General features: G+C 34.4%; 1 protein-coding gene across 1 annotated transcript in view; it reads right to left on the reverse strand.

Moving 5' to 3' along the window:
• Positions 1–21580, reverse strand: part of LOC150108422 (uncharacterized) — a 96953-nt gene continuing 75373 nt past the window's right edge. The window contains exon 7 of the mRNA XM_090390775.1: positions 1–158. Within this exon, the coding sequence (XP_090246901.1) occupies positions 144–158 (15 nt within the window). The 3' untranslated portion in view covers positions 1–143. The remainder of the gene's footprint in view (positions 159–21580) is intronic.

Consider the following 21580-nt stretch of genomic DNA (forward strand, 5'->3'; position numbering starts at 1 on the left):
TCATATATTAAAGCAGTATTTAATATCTTACATGTTTACAAATATCTCTAGATTAAGATATTCTGGTGACTTCCATTTGATCTCCACAATCTGTCTCACTTGCAGTATATAAATTAGGGTTTGATGGCAAACGGGTGACAGGTTTACTGGGAGACAACCTAGTTAGATCAAAGTTAAAAAAGAAAATAAAATGCTAAAAAATATTATAAACTGCCAAGTTGCAAAAGACTTTATTATACATAAAATAATTATAAAATGTTCTGGTTAGGTCTGTTTAAGAAGTATTAATAACACATAAAAATGAAATGTTTTGATGCAGATAAAACAAAATTGTACCCCAAACTCTTTAGGTATAGTAGAATCTGACCACTACCATGCAATTACATTCTTTATTAATTTCTTGCTACAGTCTTCTTGTATAGTTCTGCCTTTCTTTGGCAAGTGTTAACCGGAAGGACAGCAGCCTCAGCATCATTATTACTATTATTATGTGACACCTCCAGGGAGTCCAGAGACTCATTGAGGGAGAGTATGCCAACAGCATCGAACAATTGAACCCCTTCCAACTACTAACCGCGCTCAAACTTGCTTAACTTTTTGTGAGCCATTAGTAGCAGAAGTTCTACCAATTGACCAACCTTTGCTGGCAATGTTGCTGTATTTCATCCAGCAACAAAAACATTGACACTCTCGTGTTCACTATTTTGTTAAGTTTGTTGTGACAGCCTTCTAGCATGTTATTAGATCTGGCTTCAACTGCCATTGTTCTTTCAATACACAATTCTGTATCTAAATTGGTATGGTGGAAGCCTTTTTTTTAACCATGTGCAGGGCCTCTACATGTATATAAGTTACCTATATAATCTGCAACATCCCCAAGTTTTATGAATTCGTCATTCAGCTGAGCTAACAACAGTTCAAATGTTTCCACAACATCACTGAGAGGGACAAAAGCCAGTTCTGTGATGGCACTCCTCTGAAAGTGGCCAGTCAGTGGTCAAGTGGGATATTATTTTAGGATGCCATTCTGCATGTGGGTAATGAGAAACCTACGAGACAGGAGAAGCATGTGTTTGAGTAGAGACCAAGTATTACTTTTTTTTTTTTTTTTTCATCCAGCAACTTAATATGTTGATTGTCAAGCCTCAAAAGCAGGTTTGTAGATAGGAAATGTATTGGAAGAGGCACCTTGTAGTTGGCTGTCATCCAGTTAAACCATAAATTAGAAAATTCTGCACTTCTATCCTCCCTTTCTGAACCAATTAAATGAATGAAAACGTTCTGCGCCATTCAGTGGGAAAAAAAAAAAAAAAAAAAAAAAAATTTTTTTTCGAAATTGCACATGGGAAGAGAATTTACCTGATGAAAGCATTAGAATTTTGTAACTATGAGTTTACAAAACAATTGCAAATTTATGGGGCATTAGTTGGTACTAATGACCCATAGTACCAATGTACCCATAGTACTTATGTAATTTGTATTTTTTACATAATCTTGAAAACCCTGCTCTAGATATGTTAGTGATGCAAACCTGCTCTCCAAGTGGTTCCCATCGCTTGAAGAGCTGGTGGCACTGTCTGATGTTTCTTAAATGCAGAAGGGTGCTTAAAAGTATTTGGTACATTTAATATCTTCAAATTGGAACCAGTAATACTATGGAGACTTAGGGCTAGATAATTTGGGACTGCTGCTCTGAAGACAAAACATTTTCCCCAAGCCATTTGAGTCCTGTAGTAAGCAATGTGGTAGTCTGTATCATATCATACAGTGAAAATAACCTACCTACCTAAAAATATGTGCCATAGTGGGATTCAAGCCTGCAGTCTATTGGTTACAAAGTAAAGATAGTATCTGCTTGGTGACCTGGGCTAGAAAACTACAGAAATAATTCTGAATATGTTCTGAATACATTAACAAGTATTTCTAGTATTAATAAGACCCAAAGAATTTGGTCTTTATTTATATTGTCATCATTTTTTTTTTTTTTTTACAATTGGTGTGATTAAATCTCTGAACACATAATAGTTTTGATTTAGATCTGATAGCAGGAGCATGATAAGATTAACTTTAAGAAAAAAAAATTGCCAGGCTCCTTATCTCTAAAGGCACAATGTATACAGCATGGTAACTTAAAAACAAAAAAATATTCTTCGGTTTAGTATATATATAAAATGAATTTAGTTTGCATTCTGATTATCTCTTTATTCTATGAAAATGAATGTCTTAATGTGAAGATGGTTGTTTATCTGTAATTGTGAAAAACTTAATATATATCTTCCCAAACCTTCTATGTATCGAGAGTTGTGATGAGTTAAACAGGTAAATGATATGAACCACTGTACAAATATAATTGTAATATTAGGATGAAGTTCATTCCTTAATTCTGTGGAATACTTGTATATACTAAATTATATTTTCTATGTAACAAAAAAAAAAACTACTGGATATTCTTTACAAAATGCATATTTTTATATCAGTATTTACTTACAAAGAATTGTAATCAGTGTGCTATTGAAAAATGTTCCATTTAAAATTAATTATTTTGAAATGTGTTAAATGTTTTTATATCATCAAAACATTTGAATACTCTAATCTAGAGCTCATAATTTTTCACATACATTGTGAAGATTTTAGAACCTTTGCTTATGTGTTCATGTGTTTTAGGTTTCAATTTTATGATATTTTTGTTCTAAAAATTTACATATTTGACCATGCAAGTAATATGTGGTGTATTATTTGTGTAAGAAGAAAAAGTAAAGCTTAAAATATTGCCAAAATTATTTGACTTTACAGCTGCAGTTAAGTACCCTTCTGGTTTACATCCTTTTGTTAGTTACAGATATCAAACACACATGCATTTGTTAGAGAAAAGTAAAGATACATATTGCAGGATTTACTCCTCGCAGTCATCTAAATCAGGGTTTCTCAAACTTTTTCTACGACAGAACACTTTACAAAATAACCAAGGTGTTCCATGAAAATTTCAGAATTTGTGATGTATTAATTAATAATTAATTGGTAATTTAGCTGATTTTTATGAATTAATGATTAATTAAACATCAATTAAAGTTTGATTTAATTGATGTTTTCATTAATTTAAAGCATCAATAAATTGTACTGATTTTCATTGACATATCCTATTTTGATCACCAAATATATTTATAATATTAGAGATTTATAATACTGAGAAAATTACGAGTGAATGCAGACTGTGTGCTGGTAGTTTTCCCCTCCTTTTGTACATCCTGGAAATCTTTGTAGGCTTGAGGTGAATGACTCACTATCTGTTCCGTCACAAACACCTTCAATAAGCGATTTCTTAATACCAAAATTAAATAAAGTGCCTTGTCTCTTATTCATATTAGATTTTAAATCTGTATTCCTATTACTTTTAAAAAAATCACAACACTCCGGTTTCAGAACAAGCACTTACACATTGCAATACGAACTCGCAAAGAAAGTATTCAGTATTACTAGATCAGAGACCCAGATACTGACTGCCTTGATTTTCAATTTCAGTGGAAAAATTTTCTTTATACTTCCTTGCTGAATGGTCACTAACATTTGCAACACAGATGTTATTTTGTTCAGTTTACGCCACCTATTGTTGTAATCAGCTTGCAGGCAATTTTTATGATCGGTCATAAACAGCAGTATTCTCTTTCCCGATTGTTGAAAGATTTCGATGTGTGAAAATTAATGATAATTCATGAATATTTCCATGTTTAAAAATATGCCGTTTGGTCACTGAATTTGCTACACAGATGTCATTTCCTTCAGCTTTGAGAACAGAGGATATGCCACCATTGTTATAATTCGCTTGCAGCAATTTTTATGACCAATAAACAGTATTCCCTTTCCCAAATGTTGAAAGGTTTCGATATGTGAAAATTAACGATACACAGATGTCATTAGGCGTTCTGAATCTGAGCTTTTCGACATATTCACGAATATTATTCTCCTCAGAATATTTCTACTATAAAATATTTATTCATGAAAAATGGTTAGAAAACTAAAATGACAAATTCCAGAACTTCTTGTGGAATACAGTTTGAGAAACCCTGATCTAAATCATATTTAATCTTTTCAGATAACAGGAAGTGGCTAAAAATGTCAAACTAATGCATTTTTAAGTTACTTCAATAATGAAATACCATGATCTGATGGTCCCACATTTATCACCATTTGTGGGAGATAGGAAAGATTAGCTGATTTAGAAAGTATGAACTTTCTAACAGATAAGCTTAGGTGTTGATGGTTATTCATGACTTCTTTTTCATGGTATTAACAACACCACAAACACTTATCACACAGATGTTTTATTAACGCTTATATTTCGATTTTCAACTCGGCATCATCAGAGCACAACACACTTGTAAATGCGACAGTGAGTGAAACAATATAATTGCAAAAGACAAAAGATCTAAAGTCCTATTTTTGGCACCCTCTAATGGGGAAAAAAAAAAAAAAAACAGCAGTTATCCAGGAGTTTTTCTTAGGATAACCGTCTCCCAAATTTTTGGCAAATTAATGCAACCATATTTGTTAAGGTTGGGAGAATTCTTCAAAGCCATTGCTGACTCAAAAAATAATCTTTCAGATCTATAACGACTCCTAAATAGCACATTCGTTTTCCTCCATCTAATCCTGTGTGAAGGAATGTCCAAAGTGTGGTCTGCCAGTCCTGACTTGCCATAGTAATAGTAGCGAATGTATCTTTCATGTTCTTCCAGGCAGATGTTCACTGATCTTCCTGTTTGCCCATAATAGGCCAAGTCACGGTCACACGGAACTTCATACACTCCTGGGTGTGCTAAAGGACACCCAGGAGGGTTTGTCTTTTGCAATTATATTGTTTCACTCACTCACTGTCACGTTTACAAGTGTGTTGTGCTCTGATGATGCCGAGTTGAAAATCGAAATATAAGCATTAATAAAACATCTTTGTGATAAAGGTGTTTGTGGTGTTCTTAATAACGTGAAAAATAAGTCATGAATAACCATCAACACCTAAGCTTATCTGTTAGAAAGTTAGTACTTTCTAAATCAGCTAATCTTTCCTATCTCCCACAAATGGTGATAAATGTGGGACCATCAGATCAGTTTAAGTTGGAACGTGAAGTAAAGTTACACGTCTCTTTATAAAGCTGTTCTATGAGGAAAACGACTTATGAAGAATGTTTGTCTTGTTCCAGTGAACTGTATGTTTAGTGTTGTTAGCATGGTATTTAATATAAGACTTGTTCTTCCAGCTAAATAAAATAAGATTTCCTGTTTGTCGGAAATAACCCACAATCTCAATTATCCAGGCATCTGGTAGATGCCTGGATAATTGAAAGGTGGAAGCTTGTCCTAAGAAGTGAGAAAAGTGAAGATTTTTCTGATCAGATGAGCACTTTTATGCTGTACTAGCTTTCACATTCCTCCCCTTTCCTGTAGGCTAAAAATGTAAGCAGCTAGTGGTCAACATCCCTTCACAGTCCAGCTTCAAACCTGCTAAATCAACTTCACTGCAATTTTAACGCTTGCAGGCAGATGAAAATATTAAAGTATCTAGTCCAACAATAGCACAATTATGTCTCCATTTCTAATACAGCACACCTTGGCAGTTGCTCACAGTGGTTTTTATGTACACAAATAAGCAAACCTATTTCCCACCGATAACGAAGAGCACAGGCAGTGGATGGTGTTTTACAATTTGGGGAGCACACAAACAATATTCCAGATCAACCACACATACAAAATTCTGGAGCTGAAGACTGACAGAACTCTCACACCTCACTGGCCATACCATTAAATGCAGTTTTGCCAGCAGCATACAGGGAACACTTGAGTGAAAAAAGGTGTGCTGGTCTAATAAGTTGTATTTTCTACCCCTCCCCCCTTCATGCTCTCCACTGTTCAGAATGGTGGAGGTGTTATGCCCAGCATAGCCTACTAGTTGTTCACAACAGATCACATGCAGCTTTCATGTCACTGGACCCTTTCCATAAGAATTAGAAGATAGAGGAGAATGGATGTCAGTTTAATGTGGCAAAGTGTAAGGTTATGCATTTTGGGATGAGAAGATTACTGAAGAACACTTTGATGAACAGAGACAAGCAGGTTACTGTTCCCCTTTATTGAGCTTTGGTAAGGCTCCATCTCAGTGCCAGGGGTTCTTGGTGATGATGAGGTGGAGTGGATCCAGAGATCAGTGACCAAGATGGTAGCAGGTCAATGGAATGACCTGTCTGAGAACAGGTTGGAGATTTGTGGTTAATAGGTGGAAAAGGGGGTGATATGATTGAGACAAAGTTTTTTATGGGATTAATTCGTAGGAAATTTTTCATAACAGTGTGTTGGTGGGAGAACTAGTCGTCCATGGAAACTGAGTAAGCATAGTTAGCAAACTGTATTAGAACTAGGTTTTTTTTGCTTGGAGAGTAGTGATTGAGCGGAATAGGTTGCTAGAGTCTGTTGTAGGTGCCATGGCTGTCGATGAGTTCAAAGCAAAGTATGATAGATACTGCACAAATGTTGGATAGTTCTTAATATGATGTTTAGGGTCTCCCTTGCTGAGTGACTCCTTGGAGTTGCCCATAATAATAACTTTGTATAAGTGTAACCTATAATGAAAAATCTGTTAATAAACATACTTTGTGCGTACAGTCAATGATTAATATAAGTGCTTCATTAGGTTACTATATGGCTGAACAACAGAAGCACATGGGAAATTAAAGTAACTAGTCCAGTAAGAAGTAATTTGCCTATGGACTATCTGTGTGGTAGATAATGCAACAGTTTGTTTGCTGGCAGACAATACTGATGATTATGATTTAAATTATGTTTAATTATAATCCAGTATTGTATTCCATTGAACAAACATCTAAATAAATAAACTGATACAAAGTTTATATTATTATTATTTGGCACCTCCAGGGAGTCAAAGGACTCATCGAGGGAGGGCACCTGCTCTACAACTCCATCTCCACCATTCAATTGGCAATATACAAAGAAAAAAAACACTTTGCACTATCAAATAATTACCTGTGCCAATCTCATTCAGTAAAATATATCATGTTTACTTTTACACTGTAGTATGCCTTTTCATGGAGTACATTGAGCATATAACATTAAATTTTGTTCCAAATCTCAGCTGTGTTTATAATTAAAGAACGTTGGGCCCATGAAGGAAAAATGCAAAGGGCTAAACTTGACTCTGATGTTAATAAAAACTATAGCTATGGGAAATAGCAAAATTATATGTTACAATTTGACCTCATGTTAATTAATGGAACACAAATACAGAAACATTAACTAATTTTAAACATATTTCACAGAATATCTTTAATGAACTTTATACTGTATTAAGTTAATCTACTGTATTAACTTAATACAGTATAACTAGTTTAGTAGAATGTTATACATTCTTTTCTTGCTGTTTTAGGTAGATATTAAAATGCCAAGTATTATAAAAAATGTAGATGATATGCATATCAAAGCTTAACATTAAGCTACATTAACTTTTAATGATATTACAGCTGTTAAGGATTAGATTCTTTACTGGGTGATTTTAATGCTAAAAAAAGATACAGACCAACAATTGGCCCAGATAGTCTGCACGACATTAGTAATGACAGCGGGATTAGAGCTATTATTTTGCATCCTCCAGAAGGCTTACAGTTAGCATTATATACACTACTCAACACAATTAGGGGATATTTTAGTTTGTCGGATAATTATAACTATTGGGTAATTTATACATGAATAAATATTTCTTACTTATGGATAAGGTGTAATTGATGAGATATTGTTTAAATAATCGATATTTATTATACATAAAAAAAATGTATGTACAGGGAGCTCATGCAGACTGATTTCTTTGTAATAGTACATTTTGGGCTAAAGTTCTGTCAAAGAGAGAGATGTAACCTGAAGCAGAAGTACTAAATCGGTATGATATTGAAAAATGTGAAAATGAAGACTATGCAGGAAATACAGTATTCAAAACTTCCTAAACCTAAGAAATTCTTGGGTTCACAAACCACAGGAAAAAAAACAATGGTTTAGTAGTGTATGTAAAGAAGCTATAAAGAAACATAATAAGTTTGGTTAAAAATGCTATAAAACCCATCAGAAAATGCTGAGAATTATAGGACCTGCAGAAATTTAATTAGCAAAATACTCTGGAGAGCATCCCTAGCTCAGTCAGTATAGACTAAGACCTGGATCTGATTCCTGTCAGTGATGTGAGGAACCTTTATCTGGTCTCGTGAGGGGGGTTCACCCAGAAACTCTGGTTTTTCATCCCCCAGAACAGGCAAACCAGTCTCGTGAACACACATGGATTATAGTAATGAATGCGTCCCGGCCATATGCAGGTCCTGAGCCTGGATAAAATTGGGGGGGGGGGGGGCAAGCAATGGTGAACTACCCTGTAAAAATCTCACCAGGAATACTTTGTGGGCAATGCCTACAAATATATGACAAAGAGAAAACCAGGAAAATGCTAATATGAATAACTCAGAGGTTCTTCAGATGCAGTGGGGTACTTAAGAGGATATAAACCACAAATTCAAATACTAACACCCAAGGAGAGTTAATTAACCAAGAAAAATAGACTAAAACAAGTCAATTTGAAGAACCCATAATGGCAACCATTTTGCTGGTTGCCTTATTAAGAAATAAGGCAACCAGCAAAAGTAAAATTAAAGCGGAACTTCTATAAATTGGAGGAACATCCTTAACAACCGATATTTATGAACTGCAGCTGATAAATATGCTGTTTTTTTTTTTTCAAATATATAACCAGTAACACTATAGAGATATCTTTCTCTCTTGAACACTTGCTACAAAAATACTGTACATACACTGATCTAGAAAATAATTAATATATATGCTTCAAACATTATAGGAGAGTATCAGTGTGGCTTTCTGCAAGGGAAAGTCACTGACTGTTATTGTTGTATTTGCAGACTATAAAAAAAGCATATGAATAATAAAATACACTTTTGAATGCAATGAAACTTTTTTACAGTACCAAAGTATTATAAAAATGATGAGACTCTAAAATTGCCACACATCCTTCAGGAACAATCAAGTTTTGAAATAAAATCTGGACTATGCCAAGGAGAATCTATTATTAAAAGGTCATCAGAGACTTAAATGAACAAAGGAGGATGAAAATAAATGGGAACATTGTTATATATACACTGTCTAATTTGATCAAGACAAAGTAAACCTATGGGTGAAAGTTTATTTTTCACTTGGTAAGACTATAATAAATTTAGTTAAATCCTTGGGTCTTATCATAAACAGGAAAAGACCAAACATATGTCCATTTCAAGGATCCATCAAGACCAATCAACTTGGTTGTTGATAATTATATCTTTGAGCAACTGGATAATTTGAACTGTCTAAGAGTCAATGATATGCATCAAGAGAGAGCTAAGAAGGCCAATTATAGATATTTTGCAACTCCTGATGTCTGGAATATTATCAAGGAAATTCAAAGAGAAACTAAACTATCTATGACAATATTAACCTATGGGTGTTAAACATGGTCAACAGCAAAAGACAATAATAGAAAATATCACATTTGAAAGCCTAAGGAAAAATTTTAGACCATCTTACAATCAAAATACTGGGCTGTATAAATGAAGATATACATACAGCCCAGTATTTTGATTTTTTCTCAGGATTTCAAATGTGATATTTTCTATTATTGTATTTTGCTGTTGACCATGTTTAACAGCCATGGGTTAATATTGTCATAGATAGCTTATAGTTTCTCTTTGAATTTCCTTGATAATATTCCAGACATCAGGAGTTGCAAAATATCTATGATTGGCCTTCTTCGTTCTCTCTTCAATCTCTTGATGCATATCATTGACTCTTAGACAGTTCCAATTATCCAGTTGCTCAAAGATATAATTATCAACAATCAAGTCAGATTGGTCTTGATGGGTCCTTGAAATGGACGTATATTTGGTCTTTTCCTGTTTATGATAAGACCCATAGGTTTACTTGTCTTGATTAAATTAGACAGTATATAACACTGTCTTATCATTTATAAGGAAGAAAACTAAGTAGTTTGGTTACATCTGGAAAGTAGATGACCAGTAATCAATCAAGTACTTACAAATAAAACTAACACGAAAAGACCCATAGGAAGACTGAATAATACGATGGATGGAGACGGTAATGAAAGACTCAAGACAGCTGGATGAACACTTTACACCAGAGACCAATGGCAAAAGCTAGTGATTGCAGCGTTAAACCTAAATGGTCCATTAAGTTGAAAGAAAGATTAGAGTGTGTTCTGTCAGCAGCGATAAACCATTATGGCAATGTACTAGGGCCTTAGAACCAGAGGTATAGCTGGGGGGGGGCACTTTGAACCTTTGCAGTTAATTCTAAAATACAGTCGCAAGAATTCATTTCAAAAGATAACACTACTGCAAATTTTCCTCACAATTGTTCTAAATGTTGCTAGTTGTGAGAGGAGTTTTTCTAAATTAAAATTGATTAAGAATTACCTACATTACCTATGAAATAGACTTCACCAATGTCATCGACGATTTTGCTAACAGAAAAGCAAGAAAAATAACATTTTAAAATGTTGAAATTAAAGTTTTACTTCAGAAATGAATATAGAGTTTTAATTTATTTCCCTATTTTGACTTTATGTAGTATTTTTTGGTGTGAATGGATTTGTTGAGAGGAGTAGAAAACTCGGACTGCCCCAGGCGACAAAAGCTCTAGCTCCACCACTGCTTAGAACTTTTGTTGAATAAGCATTGTGGCTAAAACTGCTTCTGCAGACAAACTATAGACTTGTCCACAGAAATTCATCATCCTTTTTTTTAAAATGGTATGTATATATAGCAGAAATTTTGTAACTGGCCATTCTATTAAGAGGATTAGTGAAAATTAAAACTACATCCATCGTGGTGAATCATGCGTCCAAATCAATGCAGTCAATGTTGAAAAATGGAAAGAAAGCAATAAGCATGTTTAGAATCATAAAAAATATTCTAAAAAAAAATACATAATATATTTTACCATTCTCATGTGTAATAGGCTCAGAATGGCTTGTCACAGCCAACAGACTTGGCTTTACAGAAATTAATGCTACAATAGGACAGTTAATCCTATCTGCATATATTCTTCAGCTGATTTGTATGTTGCAACAAGAAAAAGCCTGCTACCTGTCATGAGACTGGGTAACTTAACTTACTTTCAAATTGAAAGCCCTAATGAAGGGATTCAAACTCAAATATTCTTTGACAAAATATTGATATTGCTACTTTAATGGAGCAAATAACTGCAGAAGTCTTGGAAGCATATTTTATGTTGAAATTGTTAGCTTGATGGAAGAATGGATTTGCATAAGAGGGACACAGCCTACACTTGAATGTGTTTGGCATCAGGAGTCTTGAAAAATTATTGATATGAGACCTAACAAAGTCAAGGAAACTGAATTATGATGGGAAGAAGCATGAGAATTGTGTGTAAAAGCTACAGTGTTAGATAACTGTGTTAATGGTGGAAATGATTATGAAGAAAGAATGAATCTGTGTTTGTCCGGTGTGGAGCTATCAAGCATATGTAAAGATGTCCTGCCTAAGTAAGGAACTAGATAAAAACAAACATTTCCAAGTTGTTAAACTGTGTCATACAGACGAGTATACAAAAAAAAAAAAGGATTCGGGAAGCTTATTGTACACGAATGATAGGAGTATTGGAAACAATGGAGTAGGTAGAGTTTTGTTGCCTTGGTTAATATGTTGGGACCTCATATTATATAGGCATTAGTGAGACCTAGCTATCAGAAGCATACTAATTGGTATAGAGTCCAAAAGGTATAATATTTTTAGAAAGGATAGGAGAGAAAGAGTGTGCTGCTTATGATATCAGATGACTTGAATTCAAACCTATGACTGCAATACTACTAACAGTTTTTCATACAGCAGTGAGTTTGAAACCATCTGGTGTCAGGTGAAATCTAACAATAAAATACATAGTGGGGGTGTTGTTAAAGACCTGGTGGATTGATTGCTAGTAATGAAGAGATGCATCACCAAATAAAGACAATGGGTGCAAAAAGAGTAATCATAATGGGAACCTGTAAAATAGCATGAGAAGAACGAAACTCAATTTATTGAGCTGTTGTAAGACAGCTCATCTGAGAGTTTCGGTTAAAGATACAACTATTCTGCCTCTGGTTGGTGACAGTGATATACAGTACTTACTTGGGAAGTAGCCAATTTATGCATGTTCCATTCAGAAAAGTTATTACATGCTGAACTAAAAAGCAGGAAATTAAGACCACTTGAAGAGTATGCTGGGCTCTGTGCCATGGTATCAGTTGTTAGATGGGAAGTGTTTAAAAAATACTTAAATGATGCAGTATTAGAATGTGTCCCTAGAGTTAAAAGAATAAATAGAGTAGGAGTGAAATGGATGTGTAATCTAATTAAGCAAGAGATGTGGAAGGAATAATGTGGGCATAAGGATGATGTCAGTTCTGATAATTATAAACAACAGGCCAGAGGAGTCGTGTGTTGCATGGAAAGTTAAATCTGAATATGGAAAGAAATTGTTCTGCAAGTTAAAGACAACCTAAATAATTCTATTATGCTGCAAATGAAAGAAAGAATGAATTTGAAAGAACAACTGCTGAATGCAGATGGTATGTGGGTGACTGATGCCAGTGGTGTAGTTAGAGCTTTGGCTGCCCAGGGCAGTCCCTGAGTTTGGCGCCCCTCTCAATGCACAGCAAAAATACAAAAAAAAGTCAAAACGACGTAGAGGGAAATAAATTAAAACACTGTTTATTTTTGAAGTAAAACTTTAATCTCAACATTCTAAAATGCTATTTTTCTTGCTCTTCTGTTAGCAAAATCATTGATGACATTGGCAAAGTCTATTTCATAGTAATGTTGGTAATTCTTAAATCAATTTTATTTAGAAAAACTCATAACTAGCAAACGCTTACAGCAATTGTGAGGAAAATTCGCAGTAGTATTACAATATTTTGAACTGAGTTCTCGAGTCCATATTATAGAATTAACTGCAAAAGGTCAAAAAGATTCAAGGTGCCACCCAGGGCAGACCACACCTCTATCTTTGCCTCTGACTGATGCAGAAGAGATTGTTCAACCAATGAGTTGCTATTTTGCTAAAAGCTATCAACTTGGTATATGCAACATTTAACTCACTGAATGAAGAAACTTGTGTACAAGGAGGAAGTACTAGAGCTGTTGCACAAACTGAATAACATTTTGCAATAGGAACTTACCCAAGTGTAAACACTAAAGGTTCACATTTGCTTATGCTTGTAACTAAAAAGCATGAAATTAAGACCACCTGAGGAGTATGCTGGGTTCTGTCTCATGGTATCAGTTGTTGAATGGGAAGTGTTTAAAAAATACTTAAATGATGCAGTATTAGAATGTGTCCCTAGAGTTCAAAGAATAAATAATTTTTTTTTCTATCTCTGCTCCAGCGTATTTTAATAATAAGGTGCTACAGCTTTTTACTACTTGTATATGGAAATATGTGACTGCTGCATTAATTCAACCTTCTTAGCCCCCCACCCTTCCCTCTCCTGTCCCTTAGGACATATGCTTTGCATTATGGGATACTAAAGCAGTATCTATATAAACACAAATGTATACACTGCTTGGAAAGAAGTCAACAGACACCATAGTGTGAGGAACAAACAGCCACAGCACTCACCTTCCGTAGGACCTTCTTTATCAGCGATGACCGCAGCAATCCTATAGGGCATACTTTCCACAAGTGTACAATAACAATCGATGGGAATTTTGGAACATTCATCTTGCTGACATGTAATGAGGTCCTGGACTGTTGTAGGGCACATGTTCAGTACAGCTGTGAAGACCAGTCAAGTGTGGTGACATAAACCATGCAGTTACAGCAGCCTTATAACATGGCCGTTGTCTTGCTGAAAGAGAGTGGTCAGTTCTGTAGAAACACCACAAAGTAGAATGCATTGCATTGTCCAGAATGTTCACATACCTCTCAATTCAATGTTGGTGACATCACGAAGGTCATAGGAAAAACAGGACCATACCATCACACTGCCACCTCCAAATATCGTTGAGGTTATGCACTCTGGTAAGGACATTCACAGGGTATCTGTCTATCTGCTTGGTATGGGGGGGGGGGAGCCTGATTCATTGCTCCATAACACAGCTTCATAAGCTTCCACATCCCACTGTACATACTCTTTACACCACTGAAGATGATGCCGCATATTGCGGTCCTACCATGGAAACCCATATTCTGAGCCTTGGTTCTGAATATTTTTGTGCAGATTACACATTCAATGTGGGCTGATGAATGGCAGTTTTTACATATCCTTCATAGCACCCTATGGTCACAGTTGGTAAATATGGTGGATCATTCACTGTGAGTAGCGCTTGACTTCCTGCACTTCTGTCTCAGTATGGCATCACTGATTATTGACCTGGGATGGCCCAATTTGTCAACAATTTACTGAACAGATAGGCCTGCAACTTGGCATTCTATTAAAATGCATCTTTCACACTGTCAGTTCCCTTCTCGCAGCCATTTCACCTGGACACAGTTGCACTGACTTGGGAGCATCACATTCCTCCAATTTGTATATATCAGCTACAAACAGGTAACTTGCTACATGGCACCTTGCCCTTGGAGTATCCATTGAGTTCTTTCCAAGCAGTGTAATTCTATATACAAGTAGCCTAGCATAAAGATACTTCACTTGTGAATTACCATACACGCAACTCTAAAGTTCTATCTCTCTAATCCGCTAATAACATTTACAGTGACTCAAAATCTGCACTTGAAGCATTAAAAATGTTAAAACAAAACTCACACAGGAAATTCATGAGCATCTAACAACTGTACACTGCAATGGATATTAGCCCATGTAAATATTGAAGGCAATAAGAGAGCAGACAGACTAGCCAAAGAAGCAAGATACTCGCTTCAAAAATTACATCCACTACCACTAACTAATGTGAAATCTGTCACAAAAATAAGATTGTTAAAACAAACTATCAAGAAGAAGCGTGAAATTAATGAAAATAGAGAAATAACCACAATTATCACCAGACTAAGGATGGAACATTCAGCCAGACGGTACTAGAAGCTATGAAATATGCAAGAAAAGCCCTGGAGTTGAACCATATCTACATTCTTATACAGAATTTGCCACTGCTCTACTGAAAATCGACAATAACCCTAGAGAAAAGCTTAACTCCATCCAAGTTCAACAGATTGCCAAAGCAGTTCCACGGGCTCACGATCATATCTAGAAGCTCTTTAATGGCTTGACAACATGCAAATATGTTTGCTTACAGTTGAGTAATGGATAAAACAATATAATTTTGCTGATAGTTTGCACAGACATACAAGAGACTTTCAAATTTCATGAAGAATGAGGCCCCCTGGTTCCTATTTAAAGTACCATGCAATCATATCAACAGAAGATTCCTTGAAAAGAGATTGTCTTTCAAATAAGCCACTGAAGCAAATCAACAATCCATTTTGTGATGCAGTGAGACCACTTTTATACTCGACGTCTATCTGAGGTAAACTTTGCTGCAGACATGGAATCTTGTATACCTCGAGATGTTTTTCAAATATACCATAGTTTGGCAAACACAGAAAATTCTATATAATATGAATAGGTTTCAAAGCAGTTATAATATTAACTCATTTTTAGATATCTTGCTATATATTTTGAACCCCTACCAATATATAGGGGATGCAAGAAAATGGTGCCTTTATATAATTTTGCAGGTGTACAAGTCATTTTCTGAAAGAAGAGTAATTTATTTATTAGATCTGAGCAGCCATTTTGAAGGAAATGGTGAAATAAAAGTTGAGTTAATCTTTCTTTGTTTCATATTTGATTATTCTTGTGGCAAAGTTCTTTAAACTTATAATTCCCAATTTTTGTAAGGAGGATGAAAAAAGAGAGGTGTGGAAATGTCTATCCATATGAGTTGCCATCCTATAGATAGCTTTCTATGGCTGGCTGTCTCAGCAAATGTCGTCCTAAAATTAAGTTTACTCTGGATATTGAAAAGAATAAGCCTCTGTTTTTGACATTCCAATTAAAAAACAAAGAGGAATATCATTAGAAATATATAGGAATCCACCTCATTTGGAAAAATACATCCATGCCAACCCTTTTCGTCATCCTCAACAAAAATTGGAAATAATCACAACCTTAAAAAACCATGATACAAGAATAATCAAGTTCATTTTTGATTATTCTTGTAGCATGGTATCTTCCATTCCACTGATTATTTCAAAATAGCTACTCAAAAAGTCTACTAAATAAATTACTCTGTTGAAACCAAACTCAAACAACTGTAAAAATATATTAGAGATGCACTCTTTCTCTACTCGACATTGGAAGAGTTTAAAAATATATAGCACAATATCTAAAACAAATCAATATTAGAAATGCTTTTAAGCTTGTTGTTCACACACACTACAGAATTTTCTACTTTCACCAAAAGATGGCATTCTTTTTTGAAAAACATCTTGAGGAAGGACTCTAGAAATACGGCTTAAATCTACTAGCCAGAAAATAATTTCATTTGTCCAAGGTATTGGTCTACTTTATATGAATAGGTGATATTTTAAAAAAGACTAAATGTTATAATGGCAAAACAAAATAATAGATTCTTTATGCTACAGCTCATCACAACTAAGTTTTTTTTTTCTTTTGTTTATTGTTCATACTGAAGGGATTTATGTAAATTATCTATAAATATTAATTTAATAGGAAAGAATGTAAAATTCACAAAAACAAGAAAGTAGATAGCACTTGATATGGAGCCAGATTCACTTCTGACAATGCACTTGGACTTGTCTTTACAAGCGTTTTTTTTTTTAAATAATAGTACTCAAAAGCATTTTGATTATGTAAAATATTTAATTACACTAAGCTAATTCATGTTGTGAAGGACAATACTATATTACAACTATGCACCTACTCAAGGTGTAAAAGTGTTCGAAGAACAAGATGGACTATAGTATTTAATTAGATCATGCCAACTTTAATGAAATTATATTGAAAGCACAATGAATTTTTTTAAATAACTAATATGCATTTACTAAAATAAAGAGTCAAAAGGCTTCAGTTCAGTGATACAAAAATTATGAAAATCAAGTGGATATTGATTCAATGCCAAATACAGAAACCATAAGTTTCATATGAAATTTGACCAGAGAGCTTACAGGAATACACTCGCTGACATTTATGAGTTGCCTCAGCTGGACTTTATAGGAGACACGATCAGCAACTAAAAGATACGAATGTATTCCCGTAAGCTCTCTGGTCAAATTTCATACGAAACTTTTATAGTTTCTGTATTTGCTTTGAAATAATGCTGGATTCAATATCCACTTGATTTTCATAATAATAACTAATATACATATATATTTAATATTGAACTAAACTGAATGCATTGATTTGATTAGAAAATTTAATTAGTGGAACTTATCACATTTGATTTAAATATATTCATGATGTGAAAAACGTACTTGTTTTCTCGCACACTTTGAGTATGCAAGATTTACTGTTTCAATTAAAGCACTGTCCCGTGTGGAGACACCTGTAACCCCCATCTGGCGCATCCCCTGGTGGCGGATCGGGGAATGCTCGTCATAGGTTACTATGAAGGGTAGGAGGGAAATAAAATACCTCCCGCGGACCAACAGGATAGCACTTCCTGCATAGTCTGGGGGCCTCGAAGGTGGCAGCCCCACCACCAGACTCTGGTGCTGAAGGCTAATCCCCTGCACACCTTAAAATTTCACTCATTAAAAGAAATAACAAAGAGATAGCCGAACTGTCTAAATGGTTAACGACAAAGCGAGGAAAAAGGTACATGAGATATGGAACATGGTACATTAAAAGTCTACATGGAAAAGAAAACGAATTAATTGATGAATTTAAAAAATCAAGATTGGATTTGCTAGCAGTCACAGAAACAAAAAAGAAAGGTCAAGGTTGCCAGAAAATGAAAGATGGGTATATACTTTTCTATTCAGGGGTAAACCCAAGAGGTAGCTTGCATAATTAAACCAGATCTCAAAGAATATATTACTAAATGGCAACTAATAAACGAAAGGTTGTTGACAATCACTATAGATTTTAAATCAGACAACCAAGTATTCACTGTAATTGTTGCATATGGCCCAAACGATAATGCCAATAAAGAAATTAAAGATGAATTCTTCGAACTCTTACTAAAAAAAAACAATTGAAGAAGTTCAAGGGCATATCATACTACTGGGAGACCTTAATGGCTGGGTAGAGAATCAAGTAGATGAAGAAACGAAACAAGTGTTGGGATCACAAGGAGAAATAACCTGGAATAATAATGGAGAAAGAATAATAAATCTTTGCCTTACAAATAATTTAGTGATAGCGAATACTATGTTCAAGCATAAAGAAATCCATAAGGTTACCAGGAAAGAGCCCAATAAAAACGAAAAATCTATAATCGACTACGCCATCATAAGCAGATCGTACTGAAAGTATACAAAAAATGCAAGAGTCTACAGAGGTCCTGAAATTGGCAGTGACCACTACTCATTAGTATTGGAAACAATCCATAAAATAAAAGTTGAAAAATGTAGAAAAAGTAGCAAGGAAATAGATGTTAAGATAAAGAACTACAAACTAAAGAAAGAAGAAACGGCCATTGAGTATAAAAGTAAAATAGAAGAGAAGATGAAAGAAGTAGAAAAAGAGATATATGAAGACCAAGATGTAGAAAACCTATGCTACAGGTTCAAAACACTTCTTCTAGAAACAAGCAAAGAAATTTGTGGTGTATCATTAAATAATAAACAGAAGAAGCATAAAACACCCTGGTGGACTGAAGAAATTAAAAAGAAAAAGCAATTATGGAAGAGATATATAACATCAAAGCTGCAGGTTGATAGAGAACTATACAACAACCAAAGAAATAAAGTTAAAACTTTAGTGAAAGCAGAGAAAAGAAAATGCTGGGAAGACTTTAGAACAAAATTTTAAAGGAAACCAAAAACTCTTCTATAATGTTTTAAGAAGAATGAGGTTAGAGAAAGAATGCCCCATAAAGTTTATCAAAAATAAGGATGGAAAGTTACAAATTCCGAAGACATCATGGAAAGATGGAAACAGTACTTTCAAGAATTATTGGAAGATGCAGGACATGGAAAAAATAGAACCCTAAGAGCAAGACACACAAGCAAAATAGAAGATCAGAGTGAAGAAATTCATGCAAATGAACTGTTAGCAGCAATAAATAAAATAAAACTGGGCAAATCAGCAGGCCATGACCAAATAACACCAGAAATGGTAAAGAATTTAGGAACGAAAGCCATAAAATTTCTTTTACACCTATTCAATGTTGTATGGAAAAAGAAAATTATTCCCAAAGACTGGGAAGTAGCTATAATAATCCCTATATTTAAGAAAGGAGACAACCACAAATGTGAAAACCATAGAGGAATTTCGCTTTTAAGCGTTCCAGGAAAATTATATACCTGCATTTTAGAAGCGAGGCTTAGGAATCAAATAGAGGACACGCTGGATGAAATGCAATATGGCTTTCAAAAATATAGAAGCACACAGGATCTTATCTTCAGTCTTAGACAAATATCAGAGAAAACATTGGAATATGGAAAAGAACTACATTCGTGTTTTATAGATTTTGAAAAGCCCTTTGACCGAGTTCTCAGACACTTAATATGGCAAACATTAAAGAAAAACAAGATACAAGATAACTTAATAGCAGCCATACAAAGCCTCTACAAAAGTAATAGAAATTATGTAAGAACCTGTAATAATAGATCAAAAGAATTTGAAACATATGTAGGAGTGAGGCAAGGCTGTATCCTCAGCCCTCTTCTCTTCATCGTAGTAATGGATGAAATTTTAAAGGCATGCCAAACAAAAACAAAAAAGTTCCACTTAGGATACAGGAAACTGAAGAAACCAGGATTTCACATATGGCTTTTGCAGATGATGTAGTGATTCTAGCAAATACAGCTGAAGATCTGCAGTACAATATCAACATTTGGCATGAAGAAACAAAGAAAAGGAATATGACCATAAATAAAACTAAAACAATGATCATATCTAGAAACCAACAAAAACACACAATAAAAATAGAGAATCACCAACTGGAACAAGTCCACTCCTTTAAATACTTGGGATCATATATACAAGAAGATGGTAGACTAGACACAGAAATTAACAACAGGATAAGAGGGGGAACAAAGCTATTCTATGCAATGAAAGGCCCACTCCTAGATAAGAAAGAAGTCACCCAAAATACCAAAATGGCAGTGTACCGTTCAGTGTTGTGAGTCTTGGTGTTTAACAACAGGAAACACAAATAAACTACAAACAATTGAAATGAAATATCTCAGGAAAGTGGCACAAAAAACAAGACTAGACCAAATAAGAAATCAAACCATAAGAGACAGCCTTCAAGTTGCACCTCTGAATCAATTCATAACACAAGCCCAAATGAGATGGTTTGGACATCTCAATCGAATGGAAGAAGGAAGAATAGCAAAAACTGTATACGAAAGCCAGAAAATAGGAAAAAGAAACATAGGCAGACCCAGGAAAGGTTGGCAAAAGGAAATTAAAGAAAAATTAGAAAAGAAGGGAATTAACTGGAAAGAAGCAAAACAACAAACCTTGGACAGGAGAGCATGGAAATCTCTTTGGCAAAATCTCGACGCTTAAAAGCATAAGAGATCATAGACGAAGAAGAAGAATTAAAGCACTGTAACTATAATACATAATTGCAGCTTATTTGCTTCGTGACTGAAAGGAAAACTAAGTCTGATGCATTATGGAGCATGCAAGGAGTGAAAGGAACACTATAATAGTGCTGTGAAAAAATGAGAGGAATAATTTTGGGAAGTAGATAGCAGATATGTACAAAGTATTTCATATTGAAAGAGAAATGTTTAAAAAGTATCAATTATTATGTTACAACAATGGTGACAAGACAACTGTTCAAGGAAGAAGATACAGCAGTTTGAGTTTTCAATGCTGTTCATTTCAGTGTAATCTTTTATAAGAAAAATAAAGTTCTGAACCTTAAAAGAGATAAAAACGAGAGAAGAAAGTGAAGATGACTGGTTTACATTATGACTTTTAGAGAAAACCAGCAACTTAAATTTCAAGTATTTTTGTGATTCTTTAAAAGTAGACATTGTAATATTCAAATTAAGCATTATGGATCTAGAAGTTTTATTTACAACTCTAGAAAAAAACTTCAATAAATTTATTGGCAGTCATCTGTGATCAAATAACTCGACAGTGAATGAGATGTTTTAAAAATTTTTTTAAAAAAGTGTAGATTATGCAAAGAAAATAATATAATTTAAACGCATTTAGAATAACTCACTTGTGGTGAGTGGATTTTTTGGAGCCCTTCCTGTGGTATACAAGATTTCATGTAAATGAAGCAAAACTTACATCAGATAAATAAGTAGTTTTGAGATCTGTAAAAAGAACACCAAGGTGACATTGACTATAAAAGTAGTCTAGCTA

The sequence above is a fragment of the Typopeltis vanoorti genome, chromosome 3 (assembly GCF_054136105.1).
Source record: "Typopeltis vanoorti isolate ZY-2024b chromosome 3, IOZ_Tvanoo_1.0, whole genome shotgun sequence".
Classification (NCBI taxonomy): domain Eukaryota; kingdom Metazoa; phylum Arthropoda; class Arachnida; order Uropygi; family Thelyphonidae; genus Typopeltis; species Typopeltis vanoorti.